The 21,089-nt window shown below is 38.0% G+C and overlaps 2 protein-coding genes across 5 annotated transcripts in view; both read right to left on the bottom strand.

Annotated features, from left to right (window-relative positions):
- Positions 1-12,971, bottom strand: part of si:ch73-193i2.2 (transient receptor potential cation channel subfamily A member 1) — a 29,118-nt gene extending 16,147 nt beyond the window's left edge. For 2 of the 3 annotated variants that reach the window (XM_022684978.2, XM_022684979.2), the window contains exons 1-8: positions 12,776-12,970; positions 9,521-9,640; positions 9,284-9,407; positions 6,917-7,056; positions 6,679-6,765; positions 4,472-4,622; positions 4,216-4,377; positions 2,893-3,002 (exon numbers count right to left, since the gene is read on the bottom strand). In XM_022684978.2, coding sequence (XP_022540699.2) covers positions 2,893-3,002; positions 4,216-4,377; positions 4,472-4,622; positions 6,679-6,765; positions 6,917-7,056; positions 9,284-9,407; positions 9,521-9,598 — 852 coding nt within the window. In that variant the 5' untranslated portion in view covers positions 9,599-9,640; positions 12,776-12,970. Of the gene's footprint in view, positions 1-2,892; positions 3,003-4,215; positions 4,378-4,471; positions 4,623-6,678; positions 6,766-6,916; positions 7,057-9,283; positions 9,408-9,520; positions 9,641-12,775 lie in introns of all 3 variants that reach the window. The other variant, XM_049481707.1, reaches the window with a different exon arrangement.
- Positions 12,972-15,664: 2,693 nt separating this feature from the next.
- prkn (parkin RBR E3 ubiquitin protein ligase) overlaps positions 15,665-21,089 on the bottom strand; it is a 211,086-nt gene continuing 205,661 nt past the window's right edge. For both annotated transcript variants that reach the window (XM_007247394.4, XM_049481160.1), the window contains exons 10-12: positions 20,031-20,117; positions 18,614-18,731; positions 15,665-15,873 (exon numbers count right to left, since the gene is read on the bottom strand). In XM_007247394.4, the coding sequence (XP_007247456.3) occupies positions 15,764-15,873; positions 18,614-18,731; positions 20,031-20,117 (315 nt within the window). In that variant the 3' untranslated portion in view covers positions 15,665-15,763. The remainder of the gene's footprint in view (positions 15,874-18,613; positions 18,732-20,030; positions 20,118-21,089) is intronic.

The raw sequence follows: 21,089 nt of genomic DNA, 5'->3' as shown, positions 1-21,089 counted from the left end.
ACCAGCGCTGCCCGCGGCTCCCGCCGCCTCTGTATCAGCGCTGCCTGCGGCTCCGGCCGCCTCTGACTCTGTGCCCGCAGCTCCGGCCGCCTCTGACTCTGTGCCCGCGGCTCCGGCCGCCTTTGAATCTGTGCCCGCGGCTCCGGCCGCCTCTGACTCTGTGCCCGCGGCTCCGGCCGCCTTTGACCCAGTTCCCGCGGCCCCGGCCGCCTCTGACCCAGTTCCCGCGGCCCCGGCCGCCTCTGACCCAGTTCCCGCGGCCCCGGCCGCCCCTGACCCAGTTCCCGCGGCCCCGGCCGCCTCTGACCCTGTGCCAGCTCCCAGAACATTGTTTGGGCCCAGGCCCCGGGTTTCCAGGCCTGCCCCGAGGCCCCCGGACTTTAATCCCAGTACCATGCCCAGGCTGGCTCCCTGGACTTCCACACAGACTTTAGCCAGTCCTGGGCACTTACCTATGTTTTTGGTCCCCCTGTCTCTCCCTGTCCTGGTCCCCGTATCTGTGTTTGTTCATGTTCCTGTCCCCTTAGGTTTTTCTGTTCCTGTCCCCGTCACAGTGCTCGTGTCTGTCCCTGTCAATGTGTTTGTCCCTGTTCCCCCGTCCAGTTCTGTCCAGTCTAAGCCCCCATTGGTGTCCCCTGTCCTGTCCAATGTCCAGACCCCTGTCCAGTCTACGTCTCTGTCCTCTGTCCAGTCTTTCGTCCAGTCTCCGTTTACATCCCCAGTTCAGTCCCAGTTTCAGTCTGTGTCCAGTGTCATGCCCGAGTCTCCTGTCCTGTCCAGTGTCCAGTCCCCAGTACAGCCTTATGTCCAGTCTCTGTCACCTGTCCAGTCTCCGTCTCCCTTTGTGTCCCCTGTCCAGTCCCTGTTCCAGTGTCCATCCCTGTCTCCTGTCCAGTCTACTGTCCAGTTTCCGTTCCCTGCCCAGCCCCACGTCCAGTGTCCGTTCCCGGTCCTGCCCCCGTTTCATGTCCGGTCTCCTGTCCAGTTCCCTGTCCGGTCTCCGTCCTAGTTCTGTCTTGTCTTGTTCTTTGTTTTCCGCCCTCTCCTGACCTGCTCCTGGGGTTTCGTTTTTCGCACCCCGGGAGTTGCGAGGTCCTGGCCCTGTTTCCTGTCTGTCATCGTGCCTGTGTTGTCCCACGTGACCCGTGCCCCTGTGTTCTGCCTGTGTTTTTCCACTCACCTGTGTTCTTTTGTAACTCTGCCCCTTCGTCCCAGGTGTTTCATGTTTCCTGTGTGTGTGCACCTCTATTTAAGGTCCGTGTTCCATTTCCCCGGTGTCGATCCTTGTACGTTTAACGTCTGTCAGTGTTCCATGTTTTCCATGTTTTCCTCAGTCCTGTGTTCAGTAATCCCTGTGTATTGTATATCCTGTTTTCGTTAATAAATCCTGTTTATGTTTGCATTTGCGTCCGCCTCCTCGTCCTCCCTGCACCCGCAACCTGACATATTCCATAATAGTACATTTGGTATGTATTTAGGTACCTTAATTTTAATGTTAAAAGTATGTACTTTTTATGTTAAGTGTACTCTTAAAAAAAGACTTAAATGCACTTTTTTAAAGAGTAATTAAAATAGCTACAAGCAGAAAGCTGCACATAAGTCAAAGTCAAAGTCAAAGTGGTTTTTATTGTCATTTCAGCTATATACAGAGTACACAGTGAAACGAAACAACGTTCCTCCAGGGACCATGGTGCACATAAACACAGTGTAGACAGAACAATAGTGCAACAGTACAAAAGTGCAGACAGACAATACAACACAATACAGACAAAGAATAATAAATAACAAGACAGTGTGCAAATTATGCAGTGTGCAAAAAGTGTGCAAAAAAGACCAGTGAGGTAGTAATTACCTCTATTACACAGTGTGCAATAGAGTCCAGTGAGGTAGTAGGGTTTATGACTCATTTATGACTCTTTTTTTGACTCTTTATGACTCATTTAATTACCCTACATTAGGGTGGGACATCACCCTAATCATGTCTTCTATTATTCTGTAACATTAATTATCTAACAATCACACAGACAATACTTGTCCAGCACCTGACCTTTAATATAATCAGCATTAGCTTACAAAAAAAAAAAGACGCTTGACAGTAACAGCATAAAGAGTGCTGTTTGATTGTGTGCCCAGTGCGGAGAGAATGTGGATCATACTATTCACGTAGCAAGAGGGAGACTGATATATTTTCATTATCATATCATTAATGTTTAATGATATACTTTTCTTGGATTTGAACAGTTTGGCTCATCAAAGATAAACTACAGTTTAAAAAACAACTGCTGGTCTTCGAATGGTCCTGCAATCTAAAGTGCTGCCACTATGATTGCGGGTTCGAATCCCAGTTACACAGCTTGCCATCAGCTGCCAGCGGCCTTGCTCTCTCTTTGTGGGGTAGATGGTGCTCTTTCCTCTCATCACTCCTAGGGTGATGTTGATCAGCACAAGGCATCTGTGAGCTGATGTATCAGAACCGATTTACTGCTTTTTCCTCCGAGTGCACTGTGATGCTACTCGCCAATGCTGCATCAGCATCAGTTGGAAAAGAGGCGGTGGCTAATTTCATATGTATCGGAGGAGGCATGTGCTAGTCTTCACCCTCCTGGTGTTGTGACATCACTAGTGATGGGGGTATACAGCTAGTCTAGCTAAATTGGGAAAGGTTGCTGGAACTCATTTTAGAGGTGCTTGAGCCAAGTCTCAGCAGATGCTTTCACACATAGTTTCAATCAAGGATATGTTTAAATCAAACAATTTATGAAATATCCATCCTGTTTCACTGAAAGAAGGCCAATTTATATTAATGGAATCAGATGTTTAATAAATGCAGTACTTAATGTCCACTTACTTTTGGCCAAATATTCTAAAAGAAAGTGAATGATAAATACATACAACTGGTGTCATCTTGTCAATCATCGCAGTAATGCACAGCTGTCCATCAGCATCCTGCACCCCAGCATCTGCTCCCATCTCCAGTAGTGTGCGGGCAGCTTCACTGCGATCTTTAGATAACAGACAATGCAATTTATTATACTGTTAAAAACTCCAGTACATCAGATTTTTTCATAATCTATCCCTATCCTAATAAAATAAGAAAATAATTAATTAATTAAAAGGGTTTGTTAATGTAAAAGTGTTATTCCTGAAATAAAATGACTATATTTTATATGATGTTTTCTGTATATATACACAGACTTTGTCTGACATTGCAATTACATTTTTTTTATGTAATATGTACAGTGACTTGCAAAAGTATTCACACCCCTTGAACTTTTTCACATTTTGTCATCTTACAACCACAAACTTAAATGTATTTTTAAGTTATAGTTGACAGACCATCACAAAGAAGCACATAATTGTGATATGGAACGGAAATTATACATGGTTTTCAAAGTTTTAATCAAATAAAAATCTAAAAAGTGTGATGTGCAAAAGTGTTTAGCCCCCTTTACTCTGAACCCCCTAAATAAAATCTGGTGCGGTCAACTACCTTTAGAAGTCACTTAATTAGTTAATAGAGTCCAGCTGTGTGTAAATTAGTCTCAGTATAAATATAAACACCTGTTCTGTGAAGACCTCAGTGGTTTGTTAGAGAACACTAGTGATCAAAACAGGTCAGAGATGAAGTTGTGGAGAAGTTTAAAGCAGGGTTAGGTTATAAAAACACATCCCAAGCTTTAAGCATCCCAAACAGCACTGTTCAAGCCATCATCCAAAAATGAAAAAAGTATTCTTTAACTGCAAACCTACCAAGACATAACCATGATCCATCCAAACTGACAGATTAAGCAAGGAGTGCACTGATCAGAGAAGCACCCAAGAGGCCCATGGTCACTCTGGAGGAGCTGCAGAAATCCACAGCTCAGATGGTAGACACAACTATAAGCTGTGCATTTCATAAATGGCCTTTATGAAAGAGTGTCAAGAAGAAAACCATTGTTGAAAAAAGACATAGCAAGTATTTTTTTGCAGTTTTTGCCACAAGCCATGCTGCTTTGTGTTGGTCTATCACCTAAAGTCTCAATAAGATTCATACACGTTTTTGGTAGTTAGGTGAGAAAATGTGAAAATGTTCAAGGGTATGAATACTTTATTCTAACCAATGGCCTTTAGCCCTCTCTAAAAGAGGTCTCCCTTGTATACAGGCTCTGTACAAAATGCATTCATGCCCACAGTATATGTACAGGTCTTTCTTTTCTCTTATAAAAGCATTACCCAGATTGGCAGCGAGCTGTAGAGGAGTTCTCTGCTTGTAGTCCTGAGCAGCAATGTTAGCTCCATTGTGCAGCAGCAGCTGAACTGCCCCGATGGCATCGTTCTTAGCAGCAAAGTGAAGCGGTGTTTGCAGGTCTTTGTGTGTTCGGGCCTCTATGTCAGCTGAAAAAGCACAGAAACGGAGGCTAAGATTCAATATCCGCCCAGAGTTCATACCCTGTACACATGCATATATTGAGGATATACACAAACACACCTCCTCTTTCCAAAAGAAACTCAATCATATCTTCATAGTCTAAGGCGGCGGCCACATGCAGGGGCGTGACCCCGAACGCATCAGCTCTCAGGATGTCTGCCCCTCGCTCCAGAAAGAAGCGCATCACGTCTATGTTCCAGGCCCGAGAGATCTGTGGAACACAAGGTCATGTGATGTGCTTTAAGCAGAAGCTGTCAACTGATTTAGGGGCCTAGATATGTAGCCCAATATGTAGTCCATGGCTTTCATGTTGGCCCCACAAATGGATGTCAGTAATGGACCCCAAAGACTGTTCTGGTAAAATACGAATGTGCCAAAGTCAGAGCGCACCTGCCTCTTAAAGGGAATGGCAGCTGGCACACACAAATTCAGAATGATCGCAAACATTGATAGATGCTAGATGCTAATTGTCCGACAAATTGTGAACAGTAATTATTAAACTTATGCAGCATGCGTGTGATTTTTCCTCTTTTTAATCTCTGAATCAAAACACATGAAATAATTGGAATCTTTCAGAAACTGATTCAAGATTCAAAGATTCAAAGAGTTTATTGTCATATGTACAGTACAGAAATGGGTTTCAGTGTACAATGAAATTCTTTCTTTGCTCTTCGCCAAGAATGCCAAATAGAAGATATAAAAAGTGCAAAAAAATACAATAAGGTTATAAATATTAAACTAATTGTCAAAGACATCAAAAAAATAAAAGAAACTGTGTGACGTAATGAAAGCTGTTTTAAAACAGTCACGTGGCTTTAAAACAGTCACTTTTTCCATTTTGATACAGACTTCAACGCAGTGTATCAAAACACTGTGATTCAAATAAATTGATTCAGTTTCAAGTTTGACATCACAGTTTTTTTTATTACTTTGTCTTGTTTACTTATTAAAAATGACATTACATTTACAGCTGCCAAAGCTAAAGTAATATAAATGAATCAAATCATAATCATACATGGGTTTAATTGTCAGGGGTTGTATTGTCAAAATAGTGTTAGAGTTTAGGAATATATCTACACTAATGGGTGTGGTGATCTGGAAGTGAGATGTGTTTAGGTAAATATTTGGCATGTTTCTATCTTGGCAGTGGGAAAAACAGGTGCGCTACTGACTGATTAAAACCCTGACAACAGTTAAAAGGCAGCCACCCAATCCTACCTTAGTCATGCAGGAGCGCTGCGCTGTGTTATACACCTCGCTTGTTACACACACAAATAAACATGCTGCAGCACAAATCCAGCTTTTACTTATATAATAAACAATATAAAGAATAAAATAGTTTCTGTTGCCTTACACTTACACAGATAGCTTTTCTAGAAACCCAAGGATGCTTTACAATCACGTTTTTACACACAACCATTCATACTTAGCACTCATCCCCACACCGGTGAGAATCAGCAGCCAATAGCACACAGCGTACTCTCAACCGGAAACAATTGTCCACCTGGAGGACTGCATCGGGCACTACAGCATTTACTCAGGACAGAGTGCCTATCTATATCTGGGCACAACCATACACACAATTTATACACACACACGATCCCATACAAAACACATACAATATTTATACATACATATACAAATCAGTTTCGAGCATTACATTTTTATGGTCAATTTAGAGTTTCCGGTTTACCTCGACAAAGGGAGAACATGGAAACTCCACCCAGACAGGGACTTGAACCCAGGACCCCAGTGCTGGGAGGTAAGCGTGCTAACCACTAAGCCACCGTGTCGCCGTTAAAGTATTGCACTGTTAAGATATCAACATGCCAAAGTCAGAGTGCACCTGGCTGTTAAAGGGAATAGCATATGACACGCTGATTGATTTATTTCACTTCACGCCCAAAACACACCCATAACCAATTAAAATATTAGTACATGCCATTTGTGTGTTTTAAGCTGTGCAAGGTGATTTTTTTTGTGCCCTCACAATAATAAAGACACAGCAACTCAGCCCTAAATCAAGCTGCATGACATACTAAAATATTTTGCATAAACAACATAAACCGTCTCAGAGAATCAGCCAAAACCAGGCTGCCATAGGAACACCACTCCTTTCCAAGTGTTTTGTTGCTGGTGGATCCATGCATGGGCAATAACCATTCCTACTGTCCATTATTGAGAAAAAACTCAATATCCCAGACTGCACCTGTGATGCCTTTGCAGCACCAAAGCCCTCCCACTTGGTCTTAACCTACAGAACTCACCTCATGCAGTGCAGTCTGTCCATATCTGTCTGTAGAGTTGGGGTCAGCTCCCTCTGCGAGGACGTTATTCAGATACTGTAGGTCCACCTGTAAAGTGCAGATCAGATCAATTAGTTTAAGTATCGTCCACCCGCATGGCCTCCTGCTTTCTACAAGTTTCACTCCTTTCTAGTTCCCAGTGCCCTCTACACTGGACACTGATCTTTCACCCACAGGCATGAGTGCTGTGTCACATTACCTCATCTGTGTCCTTGTTGCTGGAGGCCAAGGCTCTGAAGTGGTCCAGAAGGCACTTGTTCAGCTGCTGTGCTTTATCTGCTCCATCTACAGCATCTTCATCCCAGGCAAGACCCTTGTATTTGCTGCCTACAGGTTGGCCTGTTGAGAGAGATGTCGGTTACTCTGGACAGCAAGTAAAAGATATCCTGACTCCCTCAAATGATAAGGATTGAACCTTTCTACAAACAAAATATTGGACACCCTACATGCTACTTGCCAGCATCCACTTTGGCAGCTTATAAGCACTATTTGTATTGTCTTTTTTTCCACATATGAGATTGTGTACAATGTACAAATTCTGGAAAAAAAAGAGACCATCAAAAATGATGAGTTTCTTTGATTTAACCAAATTGAAAACCTCGGAACTGCTTGATTTTTGTGCACCAGGAGTGGCATAAAATTATCCAAAAGCAGTGTGTAAGACTGGTGGAGGAGAACATGCCAAGATACATGAAAACTGGGATTAAAATCCACAGTTATTCCACCAAATATTGATTTCTGAACTCTTAAAACTTTATGAATATGAATTTGTTTTCTCTGCATTATTGAGATCTGAAAGCTCTGCATCTGCAGCCATTTTTCATTTTCTGCAAATAAATGCTCTAAATGACAATTATTTTTTTTTTAGGAATTTGGGAGAAAATTTGTCCATAGTTTATAGAATAAAACAACAATGTTCATTTTACTCAAACATATACCTATAAATAGGTATTTATGAGCAACAGCTATCACCATCATGTAAGTTACGAAAATTATCACAGAATAAAAGGCAATTCTGATAAGTTAACTAAATTTTCTGTATCTATATAAAAGAGCAGGAGTGCTTATCAAAATCTGCTCTTATAAATAAAGCCACCATGAAATAGACTGGAATCTGATCATCTGGAAATGTGAAGTGGTACCCCAGCATTGCAAACTTCAACAGATTTCTCAGAAATCTCAGCTAACAGAACACTTAGTAATGTTTTGAAAATGTTCCAGATAGGTTGACCTGTAATATTACAGAACTATTGTTCCAAGAACTTCTAAAAGCATGTGACATAATTATATAATTGTTTGCATCACAATGTTATTAGAATCTTTGGTAACACTTTCTATGAGTGTCATCTCCATTAGACTCTATAACCACATTCATAACATATTATAATGCATTCATAAGGCATTATAAACATGGCTATAAATATTTATAAAAATGCATAACCCATTATAGCCATGTTTGTTAAGCATTATGACCTGTGATCATAATACATTATAAGCTGTGCTTATAACATGTATGTTAAAATAGTATATATCTATCGTTAATAATATAGTCCCACAATGAAAGTCTGTCACTTTACTTAAAGCACACAAAGACCTGTTATAATACATTATAATTGGCTATAACTAATATTATATTCAAGATAAGAATAATTTATAAGTGGTTAAAAATATATTTATAGGATTATTGAGGGTGTGTTTATAAGTTGGAAGCTTTTTTAGTCATGATACAGTCTGCACACTGGACTGAGTTTCTTGGTATTGATGTATAACATGTTATAAACACAGCTATTAATGCATTATAATCACAGTTCATGATGCATAATAAACATGGCTATGATGAATTATACATTTTTATAAATATGTATAACCATGTTTATAATGCCTTTTGAATGCATTATAATGTGTTATGAGTATGTTTATAGAGTCTTATAGAGATGACATTCATAGAAAGTGTTACCGAATCTTTCTTACAACACGTTCCCAGCTAGATGAATACTAACATTATGGAAATGTTAAAAGTAACATTCCCAAAACAAACAAAAAAATAAAACATTAACACAAACAATGTTGCCTGAATGTTAAAAAAAAAAAGTAAACAAATAGAAAATTGGATCTACCCTGCTCTAAATTTTTTTTGGTATTCCATATTTAGCTACTTTCCACTTATATTAGAATAGAAATTAGATTTATTTGCTTTTTGTTTTAGATACACTTCTAGAACCACATCCAACAGGATTAACTGTGGACGCTGTGAGAGGAAGCTGTCTGAAAGGGATGTTCGGGTGCTAACCTGGATTGTATCCAAAAAACATAAAACCACGGCTGCCCAAATCACGGCAGAATTCAATGTGCACCTCAACTCTCCTGTTTCCACCAGAACTGACCGTTGGCACAATAAATTATTGTGGTCTAAAACCAGGTTTTTCAGTTTCGATGTCCAACCCCTTTAGGAACCCTGTTTTTGATAGTTTGTTTAAGCACATAGTGTTATTTTAATGAAAGCTTTGCGAGAAGTGCAGGTTGTGTGTGTGTGTGTGTGTGTGTTTGTACAGTATGTGTGATGTACCTGGGGGTTTCTTCCTCACACATTTGCGGGCAGCCCGTTTCCAGCGCCCGCGGGCATACGCCGCCCACTGGCTAACAGACTGCACCACTGAGGCTGACGTTACAGAGGCAGAATAAGCAATGGCCTGCCAACACACACACACACACACACACACACACACACAGTGTGAACAACACAAGCATCAATAATAATGTGCTGAGCAGTGTGCTACAAGCAAGACCACTACAGAATCCTCACCGGGCGGAACGCTGCATCCGTGAGCTCCAGGCCGGGGTTCTCCTCTCCACTGGGACTGATACGACTATTTCTCTTCATACTTACTCCTGATGCTCTGCTGTGGATGGTCCTCTCTCACTGCTAATGATATGTGTGAAGCAATAGGAAAATTTTAACATCTTTATGTCTACTTTATACACCATGTTCTGTATGTATTACCCAGTAGGAATGAGCAAAACAGAGGTGTTACCAAAAAGAACAGTATGAGAAATTTAAAAGCTTCGTAAAATAATATAAACAGTATATATGTGGCAAAATGTAAATTGTCTTTTTCAACATATCTAATTAAATTGACATCTTAGATTCATTTTAACAGTATTGAGAGATGAAGTACTGTATATATAATACAAATAACACTGAGAAGAAAAAAAACTAATTGATGTTAAATTAATTAGATTAAAAAAAATTAAGCAAACTAAAAAAACTAAAAGTTAAACAATAGGAGCTTGTCATGAACCTGCTTGACCAGAAAGGATGACCAAACTGGATAACCAGAATGACCAAGCTTATAACCAGCATGATATCAAATTGGTCATGCTGGAGGGCCAGCTAGTCTAATTTCAATTATATCAGAGTTAGTTTCATCCCTGCAATGTGATTGGCTGAAAGGTGCTCCGAGTACCATTATCAGCTGGTAATGCACTGTAACCGAAGCTCTCCCTTTTTTACTCTGCCACACAGCTACAAACAGAGGAGCAATGGAACTGTTTTAACTCGCGGAGTGTTTATAACCAAACAGATCATATTTTTTTCGTCCTCTTTAACTCAAAATCTTTTAATAAACAGCAATAACGGAACTGTTGTATAATCACAAATATACACTTGTGGTTCGTGCTATAAGGTGTAACTCGGACCTGCGGCCTCGTCCCTATGACCACAGCACATTAGTGCCAATATTACACGTTATAACACTCTCTCTCATGTTTTATTTCTTAATTACACCACAGTCTTTAAATCAAAATCTTTTTTAAAAACAGAGATAATGGAACCGTGGTATAATTACAATAACATACTTGAGGTTCGTGCAATAACATGCAATGTTGACACTGCTGTGCTGATCTACGGCACAGCCGCACAGCAGTGCCAATATTACACGCTATAGCACTCTCTCTTGTGTATTATTGCTTAAATAAAAACATGCTAGAGAAGAGTGAAGCTCATGTACTACCAGCTTAAGCAGCTGGTTTACTCGCATAAGGTATGTTTTCTACTGAATTACTATTTTTAGAACCTGGTAAACCAGCTGGATTCAAAGTGAACTCAACAAAACATTATATCCAAAATCCAAGAAGTTAAAACTATAGAAGCTAAACTAAAAGCTAAACTAAACCCAGCTTGTCAGCTAAACTTGGAAGGATGACCAGCCTGGATGATCAGAATGACCAAGCTGATCATCCAGACCAATATTGACAGCATGATAAAAAGTGACCAGCAAGACCAAGATATTTGACCAGTATGACCAGCTTGATAACAAGCTTGAACATGTTGGAATGTTAGCCGTTACTTTAATCTCAAATGAAACCATGCTGGTCAGCAGCTAAGCTGGTAAATGTTCTACTGGATGACCATTTCTTTTTGACCAACTACAACCAGCTACTAGCAAAAAGCAGCAGATTTTATTAATATCATTATTAAAAAAAATGGGTACCACTTTAAATGACTACCATTGTAAGGGTTTATAAATGCTTTGATCATGGTTAGTAACTAGGTTATAAAGGGTTTTAAAGCTGATGTCTATACATTTTGGGATTTGGTGGATTCACTTTCTGGTGAGAATGGGTAATTGCACTGACCACGTGGAAGAATCATTTTAAACTGGGCGGGTGTGATGCGGTCTCCTTTCAGAGCGGATGAATCCGATTCCAGGTTATGTTCAGTCAGAGAGAGAAAGAAGCGCTCATTTAGAAACTTCACTCGTTCACTTAGTTTCTTTGGTTTTACTATGAATAAATGAGATACTGAGGTCTGAGTTTCCTCTTCTGAAGTCTCCATTGCTCCACCAGCCACTTGCGTTCAGTAAAACCTCTTTTAAAAGCTGTACATGTGATGTAAGTATGTTAAGATGCTTAACGTGGCCAGAAGTAGAACTCCTGCGAAAAGCAACCCGACATCCCGGTTTTAACATTTAATATATTATGCTTAGCAGAGATGATCGTTTCAGCACACTGGTACCATTTCTTCTTCACTCAGAAAAGCTTCTGCTTTCAGTTCAGAAACAAAATAATACTGACTGCCACTTTAAACCATTAAAACCAGTCAAAGCTTTAACATCCACATTAACTCCTGTTACAAGCAGGAAGATGTCAGCTAGCATGCTGACAATGTAAAAATAAATTATAGTGATTTAGTCATTTTGTATGTGAATGTACACCAGATTATCATTTTTAAATAAATAATGAATCTAATGTAATGAGTCTGTTGCTGAATGATTGAAAAGACAAAGATAAATGTAAAACATGTATCTAGAAATAGCTTCTGTTACAGCATAACAGTAGAATTTGGCATCACTACTTGTTTACATACTATTAAAGTATTTATAACCTAAGTACTAATCAGTAATAAACTCTAATTTATAAATCATTTATAAACCTGTTATAAGGGAATCTTATTTTAAAGTGGCATAGAAAAACAGAACAAATACAGCTCTGGAAATAAATAAGAGACCACTTAAAAATTATTAGTTTCTTTGATTTTACCGAATTGAAAACCTCTGAAATATGATCAAGAGATCCAAAAGCAGTGTGTAAGACTGGTGGAGGAGAACATGCCAAGATATATGAAAACTGTGATTAAAAACCAGGGTTATTCCACTTTACCAACTTATACCAACTTTATGAATATGAACTTGTTTTCTTTGCATTATTTGAGGTGTGAAAGCTCTGCATCTTTCTGTTATTTCAGCCATTTCTCATTTTCTGCTAATAAATGCTTTAAATAGCAATATTTTTATTTGGAATGTGGGAGAAATGTTGTCTATAGTTTATAGAATAAAACAACAATGTTTATTCTACTTGAACATATATCTATAAATAGCAAAATCAGAGAAACTGATTTAGAAACGGAAGTGGTGTCTTATTTTTTTTTTGTTTTTTTTTTCAGATCTGTATATAATATGAATTACCCATATGATGCGTATTTTGTTAATCTAAAACAACATGTATCATGTAAATTAAAGAAAATAAAACATTTCTTGTAAAAGAATGTGCTGTACTCTACCTTGCCACCCCAGCTGAAGTCTGGCTCATCCAACACGTCCAGCAGCGTCTCTGTATCGTTTCCTGACCGGCGAGAACAGTAGGGTCCTCTTCAAACTTTAAACAGTCTTTAAACTCAGCTTGTGTTTATTTTCACATGCTCTGTTCCTCAGCTACAGTACCTCTGAGCAGTGAGTCGTAAAGACAATAACACGTGCTCATTACACAACAGTCCAACTCCCTTTTAAAGTCATAAATGTAATGACACACACTCACTCACTAACAACACTCACCTCCTGATGTTAAACTGCGCAGAGGTTAGCTACAGGGGAACCTCCCTACGCTGAGCTGAAGGCTGGAGGAATGTTTATGAGCTCTTATCTGCTGATGCGTGAGTTAAAGCACATCTTATCACCATATTAACAGAACAACTTTGTGATCATCATCTACATCAACATTAACATTAACAGAGCGTATGCCTCAACCTGCCCAAAATAAATCACAGCACTCCAGGGCTGAGTATGAAGTGCTGGAGCAGTAATTACAGAACTACAGAGGGCCATGATATTATATCTTTAAGTTTAAATGGCAAAAATCTGTCTGTTGCTCAGAGCTACATTTCATTAGTATCATAGGAAAAGATCTACTGTATTTTCTCCTGATTTAATTTTTTTTAAGGGGGCATTAAACCCCATGAATTAAATTTGGCTGACTTCCACCTCAGCTCAAATTTTAAAAATGATTAAAACAAAAATGGGAAGAGTAGTTTGAGAGAGGCACTGGGTAATGTATGGGTTTAGAGGCGGAGCAGGAGAGAAAGCTGATTGGGATAAGCTGTAATAGAAGCAGTGTGTCTCTGATAGTGGCGAGATGCAGATGGTTGAACATTACCAGGGGCAGTATTATTAACTGATTGATTTGCATATGTCAGTGCATTGTCAGTGTCCGCGAACCAAAGTACACTGGCGTGAAAAGGTATTTCCCCCTTTACAGATTTCCTTTTTTTTTTTTTTTATATAAAACAAACTTTATTATCAGACAAAGATAACCTGAGTAAATATAAAAACTTTTTAAACTATAATTAAATTTATGAATGTGAAAAAGTGTTTTCCCCTAATCCAAATAACTTGGTTGTGCCATCAACAACTGCAATCAAGCTTTACCGATAACTGGCAGTGAGTCTGTCACATCTCTGTGGAGGAATTTTGGTCCACTCTTCTTTACAGAATTGTTTTAATTCAGCTACATGATTGTTTTCAAGCATTAATGTCCTGTTTAAGATCATCCACAGCATCTCAATCAGACTTCAACTAGGACACTACAAAACCTTCATTTAGTTTTTATTTAAGCCATTCAGAGGGGGATTGTTTCATCTATTACAGCAAGTTGTTCAGATCCTGAAGCAGCAAAGCAGGCACAGACCATCACACTACCACTATCATGTTTTATGTTTAGTATGATGTGATTTTTCTGAAATTATGTATTTTAGTTTTACACCAGATGTAATGGGACACACACCTTCCAAAAAGTCCCACTTTTGTCGCATCAGTCCACAGAATATTTACTCAAAGTCCTATTATTAATTTTTTGGTAAATGTGAGATAGGCCTTTGTGTTCTTTTTGGTCAGTAGTGTTTTTTGCCTTGGAACTGCCCCATGGATACCATTTTCAACCAGTCTCATCTTATTATTAAATCATTAACACTGACTAACTGATTAACCTTAACTGAGGGAAGTGAGGTCTGCAGTTCTTTAAATGTTGTTCAGGGTTCTTTTGTGACTTCCTGGATGAGTGATCCATGCCCTTTTGGAGTCATTTCAGAAGACAGATCTCTCCTGGGAAGGTTTACCAGTGTTTCAAGTTTTTGTCCATTTGTGAATAATAGCTCTCACTGTGGTTTTCTGGAATCACAAAGCCTTAGAAATGAATTTGTAACCTTTTTCAGACTGTCAGATGTCAGTGACTTGGTTTTCTTATCTGTTTTTAAATTTCTTCAGATTGCGGTATAACATGTATTTTCTATCAAGAAATATCCATCCACAGTGTCCTGTGGGCACCACTGAAGAAGAACTAGAGGATGACTATCACTAACTTGACTTTCCTTGATTCACATTTATATAGCATATGGATAAAATACAGCTCTGCAAATAAAGAGACCACTTAAAATGATGAGTTTCTTTGATTTTACCAAATTGAAAACCTTTGGAATATAATCAAGAGGAAGATGGATGATCACAACCCATCAAACCAAATTGAACTGCTTGTATTTTTGCACCAGGAGAAAAGGCATAAAGTTATCCAAAAGCAGTGTGTAAGACTGGTGGAGAACATGGCAAGATGCATGAAAATAAAAAAACCCTGTGATTAAAAAGCAGGGTTATTCCACCAATTATTAATTTCTGAACTTTGTGAATATGAATTTGTTTTCTTTGCATTATTTGAGGTCTGAAAGCTCTGCATTTTTTTTTTTGTTATTTCAGCCATTTCTCATTTTCTGCAAATAAATGATCTAATTAACATTTTTATTTTGAATTTGGGAGAAATGTTGTAAGTACTTTATAGAATAAGTAGCAAAACCAGAGAAACTGATTCAGAAATATGGTCTCTTAATATTTTCCAGAGCTGTATATGGCAACCACCCAATTATTCCCAAAACAAACAAAATCAATGTGATTCAGATTTAAAATAATATGTGCTATTTATATGTAAAAAAAAAAAAAACACATATCTATCAAGCAAATTTTACTAAATATCTTTTGTTCACATTGTAGAACGAACAGATACTGAACATGCTGTTGAGAATACAAAATACTTCATCCAAAAAAAGGCAATGCAGTACACAAACACAACAGCAGCTTAGACTTATACATCCCATTAGATATTCAGTACAGCAATGAAAAACAGCTCACAGTGGAGTTTGCATAAATATTTTAATAAGATTGTGAAGCACAACAACCAGCATACATGTACGTGCCACTGTAGTTCATGTGTGTGTGTGTGTGTGAGAGACTCATCCAAACCAGTGGTTGCCCATACACTCCCTATTCCACTCCACGCAACACAGCCAGCACCACTCGAACTTGCACTGTGCACGAGGACACACCATGTGCATACAGCCACCTGAGAACAGAAAGCACAGTATAACTACAGCAGCAGAGGCAGACAACATTACCCAGTCTGACTGCAGCCGACGCTGATTAACACTAATGAGATTTAATGAATTCTCTAGCATTAAATATACATCGCAGCCCTAAAGTTTGGAAGCAACAGTAAAGGTTCTGGTTTCTCATTTAGTTTCGCTGCGTTTTATTTGTTTTACTTTATTCCTGATCCAAGGGTGTAAAATGTACAGATACTCAAATTTAAAGCAACAATATGTAGTGATTTCACCCTAAAATAACACCTCCATTACCATTTTGATGATACACTTACTCTAAAAGGGTCCTTCCTTTCCTTGTCCTGCTTCTCAGCCTCTTTTGTTTTCCCCTCCATGTGCTTTACAAGCACACGGCCCTGCGTTATTGTCTTGTCTCCGCCTCAGCCCCGCCCTGCCATTTGTGTTCCCTTGTGTCTCGTTTGTAACTCTGCTCTCTTGATTCCTGCTCCAGATATTCCCAACCCTCTTTGTGTATATAGAGCCTTTTATTTGACTATTCTTTACTTTATTTTGCATTATCACTTCCCGTGTATGTTTTTTTTGTTGTTGTTGTTTTTGTTTACTCGTCTAGTTTAAATTATACCTGTACCTTTGCCTCCATCACAAATCTGCAAATCTGAGCTGGAATGCAGCCACTGCACTGTGTAACTTTGGTGAAACTGCATAAAAACTGACCTCGCAAAAACTGTGTAATGTCCTGTCATATCCTGTAATATCACTTTACAGTAGCTGGTCAATAAATGCATGTGTACAGTTGTACATAACAGTACATAAGGGGGAGCACATAGTGTGATTTGTATTTATGACAGTGGTGTAAATGTCAAGTACACAGAAACAGAAAATTAACAGCCAGTCATTTTGGTCACATTCTTTGTCACCCAGAGTAGAAAATCTGCCTTTTCTGAGTTTTCTGTAAGCTCTGAAGGTGGTGAGATGACTAATAGCCTCTGCCTGTCTTTTTTTTTTTACAAAGATTAATTAGCATAGTGTCGCAGTCCAATGAAAAACACTTATCTCCAAAACAGCAACTTTACAGGAGAGAGAAAAAATCCTTGTAAACTTTCAATTGGAAGTCAATGTAAAAAGAGTTTATTTTAGGTAATTTTGAAGAGTTTCTATTGGTCTGTTCATTAAGAGATTTTGGCAAAGTGTAAGAGACAGTTTGTCTGTTCAAATTATGTAGTAAAATAAAAATCAACAAAAATGGAGATAAGTGTTTTTCATAGGACAGTTATTGCTTTCTTTTACACTCACATGAATATTGCAGAGAAGTCAAGTAAAGTAAAATAAGAAAAGAGCAACATTTCTTTGCCTCCAAGTAAAAAAAAAAGATTTTTCAAATCATATCTTCACGATTCAAAGCGGAAGAAGTTGTTGCAGAGTCTGGTGGTAGAGGGTCAGATGCTGTGGTATATTGGCATCTGGATATCGTCGATGTCCAATGAAAAACAAGTTTCTTCGATTTTGGTGATTTAAGTTTACTACATAATTTTAACTGTCCCTTATACTGTGCCAAACTTTCTTGCTTAAGAGACCAATAGAAATATTTCTCTCTCCTGTAAAGTTGGTGTTTCGGAGATATTTGTTATTCACCGGACAGCGACGATATGTTTAAAAACATTTCCATCCATATAGAGGTGAAAAGACCTGCTAAATTCAATTGGCGTATTCAATTCAATTTGGTTTCATTTCTATGGCACTTTTTACAACAGAAGTTTTCACAAGCAGAGAGAAATGGGTCCTATGAGCATCTTATGAGCAGCACCAGAGAGGTGCCAATTATTGTAGTGTCAACAGTGGCAAGAAAAAACTCCCTTACATTAAGTGGAAGAAACCTTATGAGGAACCAAGACTCAGTCAAAGGAACCCATCCCCCTCGGGCTTACTGAATACACTAAGACTTATTACACTGGATTACAATATGGAATCCAGGTTAAAATATTAATGACTTATTAAACTCTTATCAGATCTTACACAATAAATTCCAGAAATAGTCTGGAGCTACAGAGAGCCTATGTCAATAAACTGTTGACCATTATCATTATCATTTAGTGGATAATTTATGCGTAGTAACTTGTGTAACGAGATTATACAACACTTTTTTATTTTGTTTTAACCAGAAGTTTCAAGCAACAAGGTACAAATACTTTGGTACTTGGTTATCTATACTTTACTGAAGTAATTCATTTTCAGGCGACTTTTTACTTCTACTCCTTATATTTTCACCCAATTATCTGAACTGAAACTGAACTGAAACAGGAAGTGTAGTGGTCCCAAATTTATCAATATCAACATTTTAATAGAACATTATAGTCATTATGATTGATATGTGTTTTGTGGAAGAGGCAGGGTAGTAGGGGTATAAGCTCCTGTGCTGTGGACTAAGCATTTGTCTTTTTTTACCCTCACATTACTTACCCTCAAATTACCTTTACTTTTACTTTTACATTTATATGTTAAGTAGTGATGTTTACACCTACCAGTATGTTTACACTTTTACTTGAGTTAAAAGCTTGAGTTAATATTTAAGTTCTACAGAAGTATTTTTTAAACCCTAGAATCTATATTTCTACCTGAGTAATGAATCTAAAATAGTTTTCACATCTTTTGTCTCAACATGTCTGAAGTAAGTAGCAATGCATTTAGATTTCCATACAGAAACTGTACAGAGTTTCAGCAGCAGATATTGACAGAAAGTCATACCGTTCTTCTCCACAGGCACTCTGCACTTGGGGCAGGGTCTGGTGGTCTCCTCTATAGTGTCCTGAGAGGCCTGCTCCCAGCGAGCTCTCAGAGCAGCTTCTTCATCCACCACATAGCCCTGACACAACAGAGACATAAAACAATATATATATATATTATTACACCGTTTGTCAAATGTTGGGGGACAGCTTGTCTTCTTTCAGCTTGTCTTCTGTCTTCAAAGAGTGTCTTATTTCAGTTGTAACAATTAAAATAATAAGTCAAATAAACCTGTGAAGAAACTGTTGAGATATACAGGTGCATCTAAAACAATTAGAATATCATTGAAAAGTATTCAGCGATTCAGTTCAAAATGTGAAACATACACATGTATTACAAAGTGATCTATTTTAAGCGCTTATTTATTTTATTGTTGATGATTTTGGCTTACAGCCAAAGAAACCCAAATATCAGTTTCTCAGAAAATTAGAATAATACACAAGACCAATTGGTACTTTTGGCAGTGTGGGCAGTGTGCCAAGTCCTGCTGGAAAATGAAATCTGCATCTCCTTAAAAGTTGTCAGCAGAGGGAAGCATGAAGTGCTGTAAGATTTTCCAGGGAAAACAAAACTGCACTGACTTTGGACTTGATAAAACACAGTGGACCAACACCAGCAGATGACATGTTTCTCCAAACCATCACTGATCATCAGTAAATTTTACATTTCATTTGTAAATCAAGGAACCAGAGTCTGGAGGAAGAGTGGAGAGACACACAGTCCACAATCAGTGATGGTTTGGAGAGACATGTGTTGGTCCACTGTGTTATATCACAGTGTTATTTTTGGTCTCCCTTTATAATAAGTGCTTATAACAAATAATAACTGAGTAGATATACATTAACAATCAATTTCTGTAATAACACTGTAACTATTGGTGAATTATGCATTTTTAATGTATTTTAATGCACTTTTTTAAAGATCAATTACAGTTGTACAGGCTTTGTAATTGCACATGTGTATAAAGGTCAGTTAGACATAGCTAAATATGTTGTCCATATTCTCATATAATGAAATTTAAATTATGATTTTTAGAACTCAAAAACAGCCACAGCCCTTTTTACAAATTTAAATGCATAAACAACTTACTCTACACACTACTGCATGTAAAAATGTATACATGCTACACCCTGCTAAACACAAATAATAAAAATTGATGCTTACACTTTTCATATTGATGAAGCAATGGATTAAAGTACACTTTGCAGCTAAACCACAGCTTCAAAGGTATGCGTAACCTTATACATATCTGTTTAAAATCCTCTAATAAAATCCTCTACCTCTCATATAAAGGTCTGCTAAATGCATAAATGTAAATATAATTGGTTCGAATGGCAGTGTTATTCATAAGTGGAGTTTAAGTATGTATGCTGCGTACCTGTAAAGCACCTCCTGCTGCTGGAGTGGTCCTCCGCCTGCAGTCGCCCTCATGATACTCCTCCTTACAGTCCCTACAGAACACAAACTGCAAAACAACCACAAAAACACAAAGCACACGTAAAAAAAAAAAAAAAAAAAAACATATATTTATTATATTGTCAGTATAAGAAATGCACACATATCAGTCAACAATGCTACATTCATACAGCATACAGCAAAAGTGGCCCAAATCAAATTGTGTATCTCAAATGTGACACAGGTGTTTCGTTTATGTGGCTGTGTTCAATCTTCATACATTTTCAGTTCCGATTTTGGGTCACTTAAATATATAGTATGGAAATCCAACTCTTACATCAAACAGAATGAAAAAAAAAAGACAGTGAGGATAACAGAAAGTGACACAAAATAGACAGGAAAATGGACAGCAGCAGTGATTTGAGCACTTAAATATAGGAAAAATGAGATAACAGATTGAAAAAAAAAAGATTGAAAGTGTGAACAGCATAAACTAATCCAATAAACATTGGATTTGGGCCACTTTTACTGTTTTTTTGCTGTGTGAAAGAAACCTACATTAGGACACAACTAATGACAGTAATGAACATTGTTAAATGGTTTAGTAATGTCTCAACTAATTATCAATGGGTTATTATTATATAAGCTTGACTTAATGCTTAAAAAAATGTAAATGCTGTTAACTAATAATAATAAACTGAGACATTAGTTCAACATTTTGTAATAACTTATAACCAGAGGTGGAAAGTAATGAATTACATTTACTCAAGTTACTGTAATTGAGTAATTTTATGAGTAATTTGTAATTTTTCAGTAATTTTTTACTGATGCTGGGAAAAAAACAAATGTCTGAATTAAAAAAATATTAATTGGCGCGGATGCACCGGTGCACGGATGCTCGCGGGTGGAATAACGAGGCAATAACGTCCTCATGCAATACAAAATGCAATTAAAGCATAGCAATTGCAAGTTAAAATATAACAATGAACTGTAAAACTGTAAAAATACAGTTTATAGTCACCTATATGACCATAACAAAAGT

This window comes from Astyanax mexicanus, chromosome 7 (genome assembly GCF_023375975.1).
Source record: "Astyanax mexicanus isolate ESR-SI-001 chromosome 7, AstMex3_surface, whole genome shotgun sequence".
Classification (NCBI taxonomy): domain Eukaryota; kingdom Metazoa; phylum Chordata; class Actinopteri; order Characiformes; family Acestrorhamphidae; genus Astyanax; species Astyanax mexicanus.
This window is presented reverse-complemented; position numbering and strand designations above follow the sequence as displayed.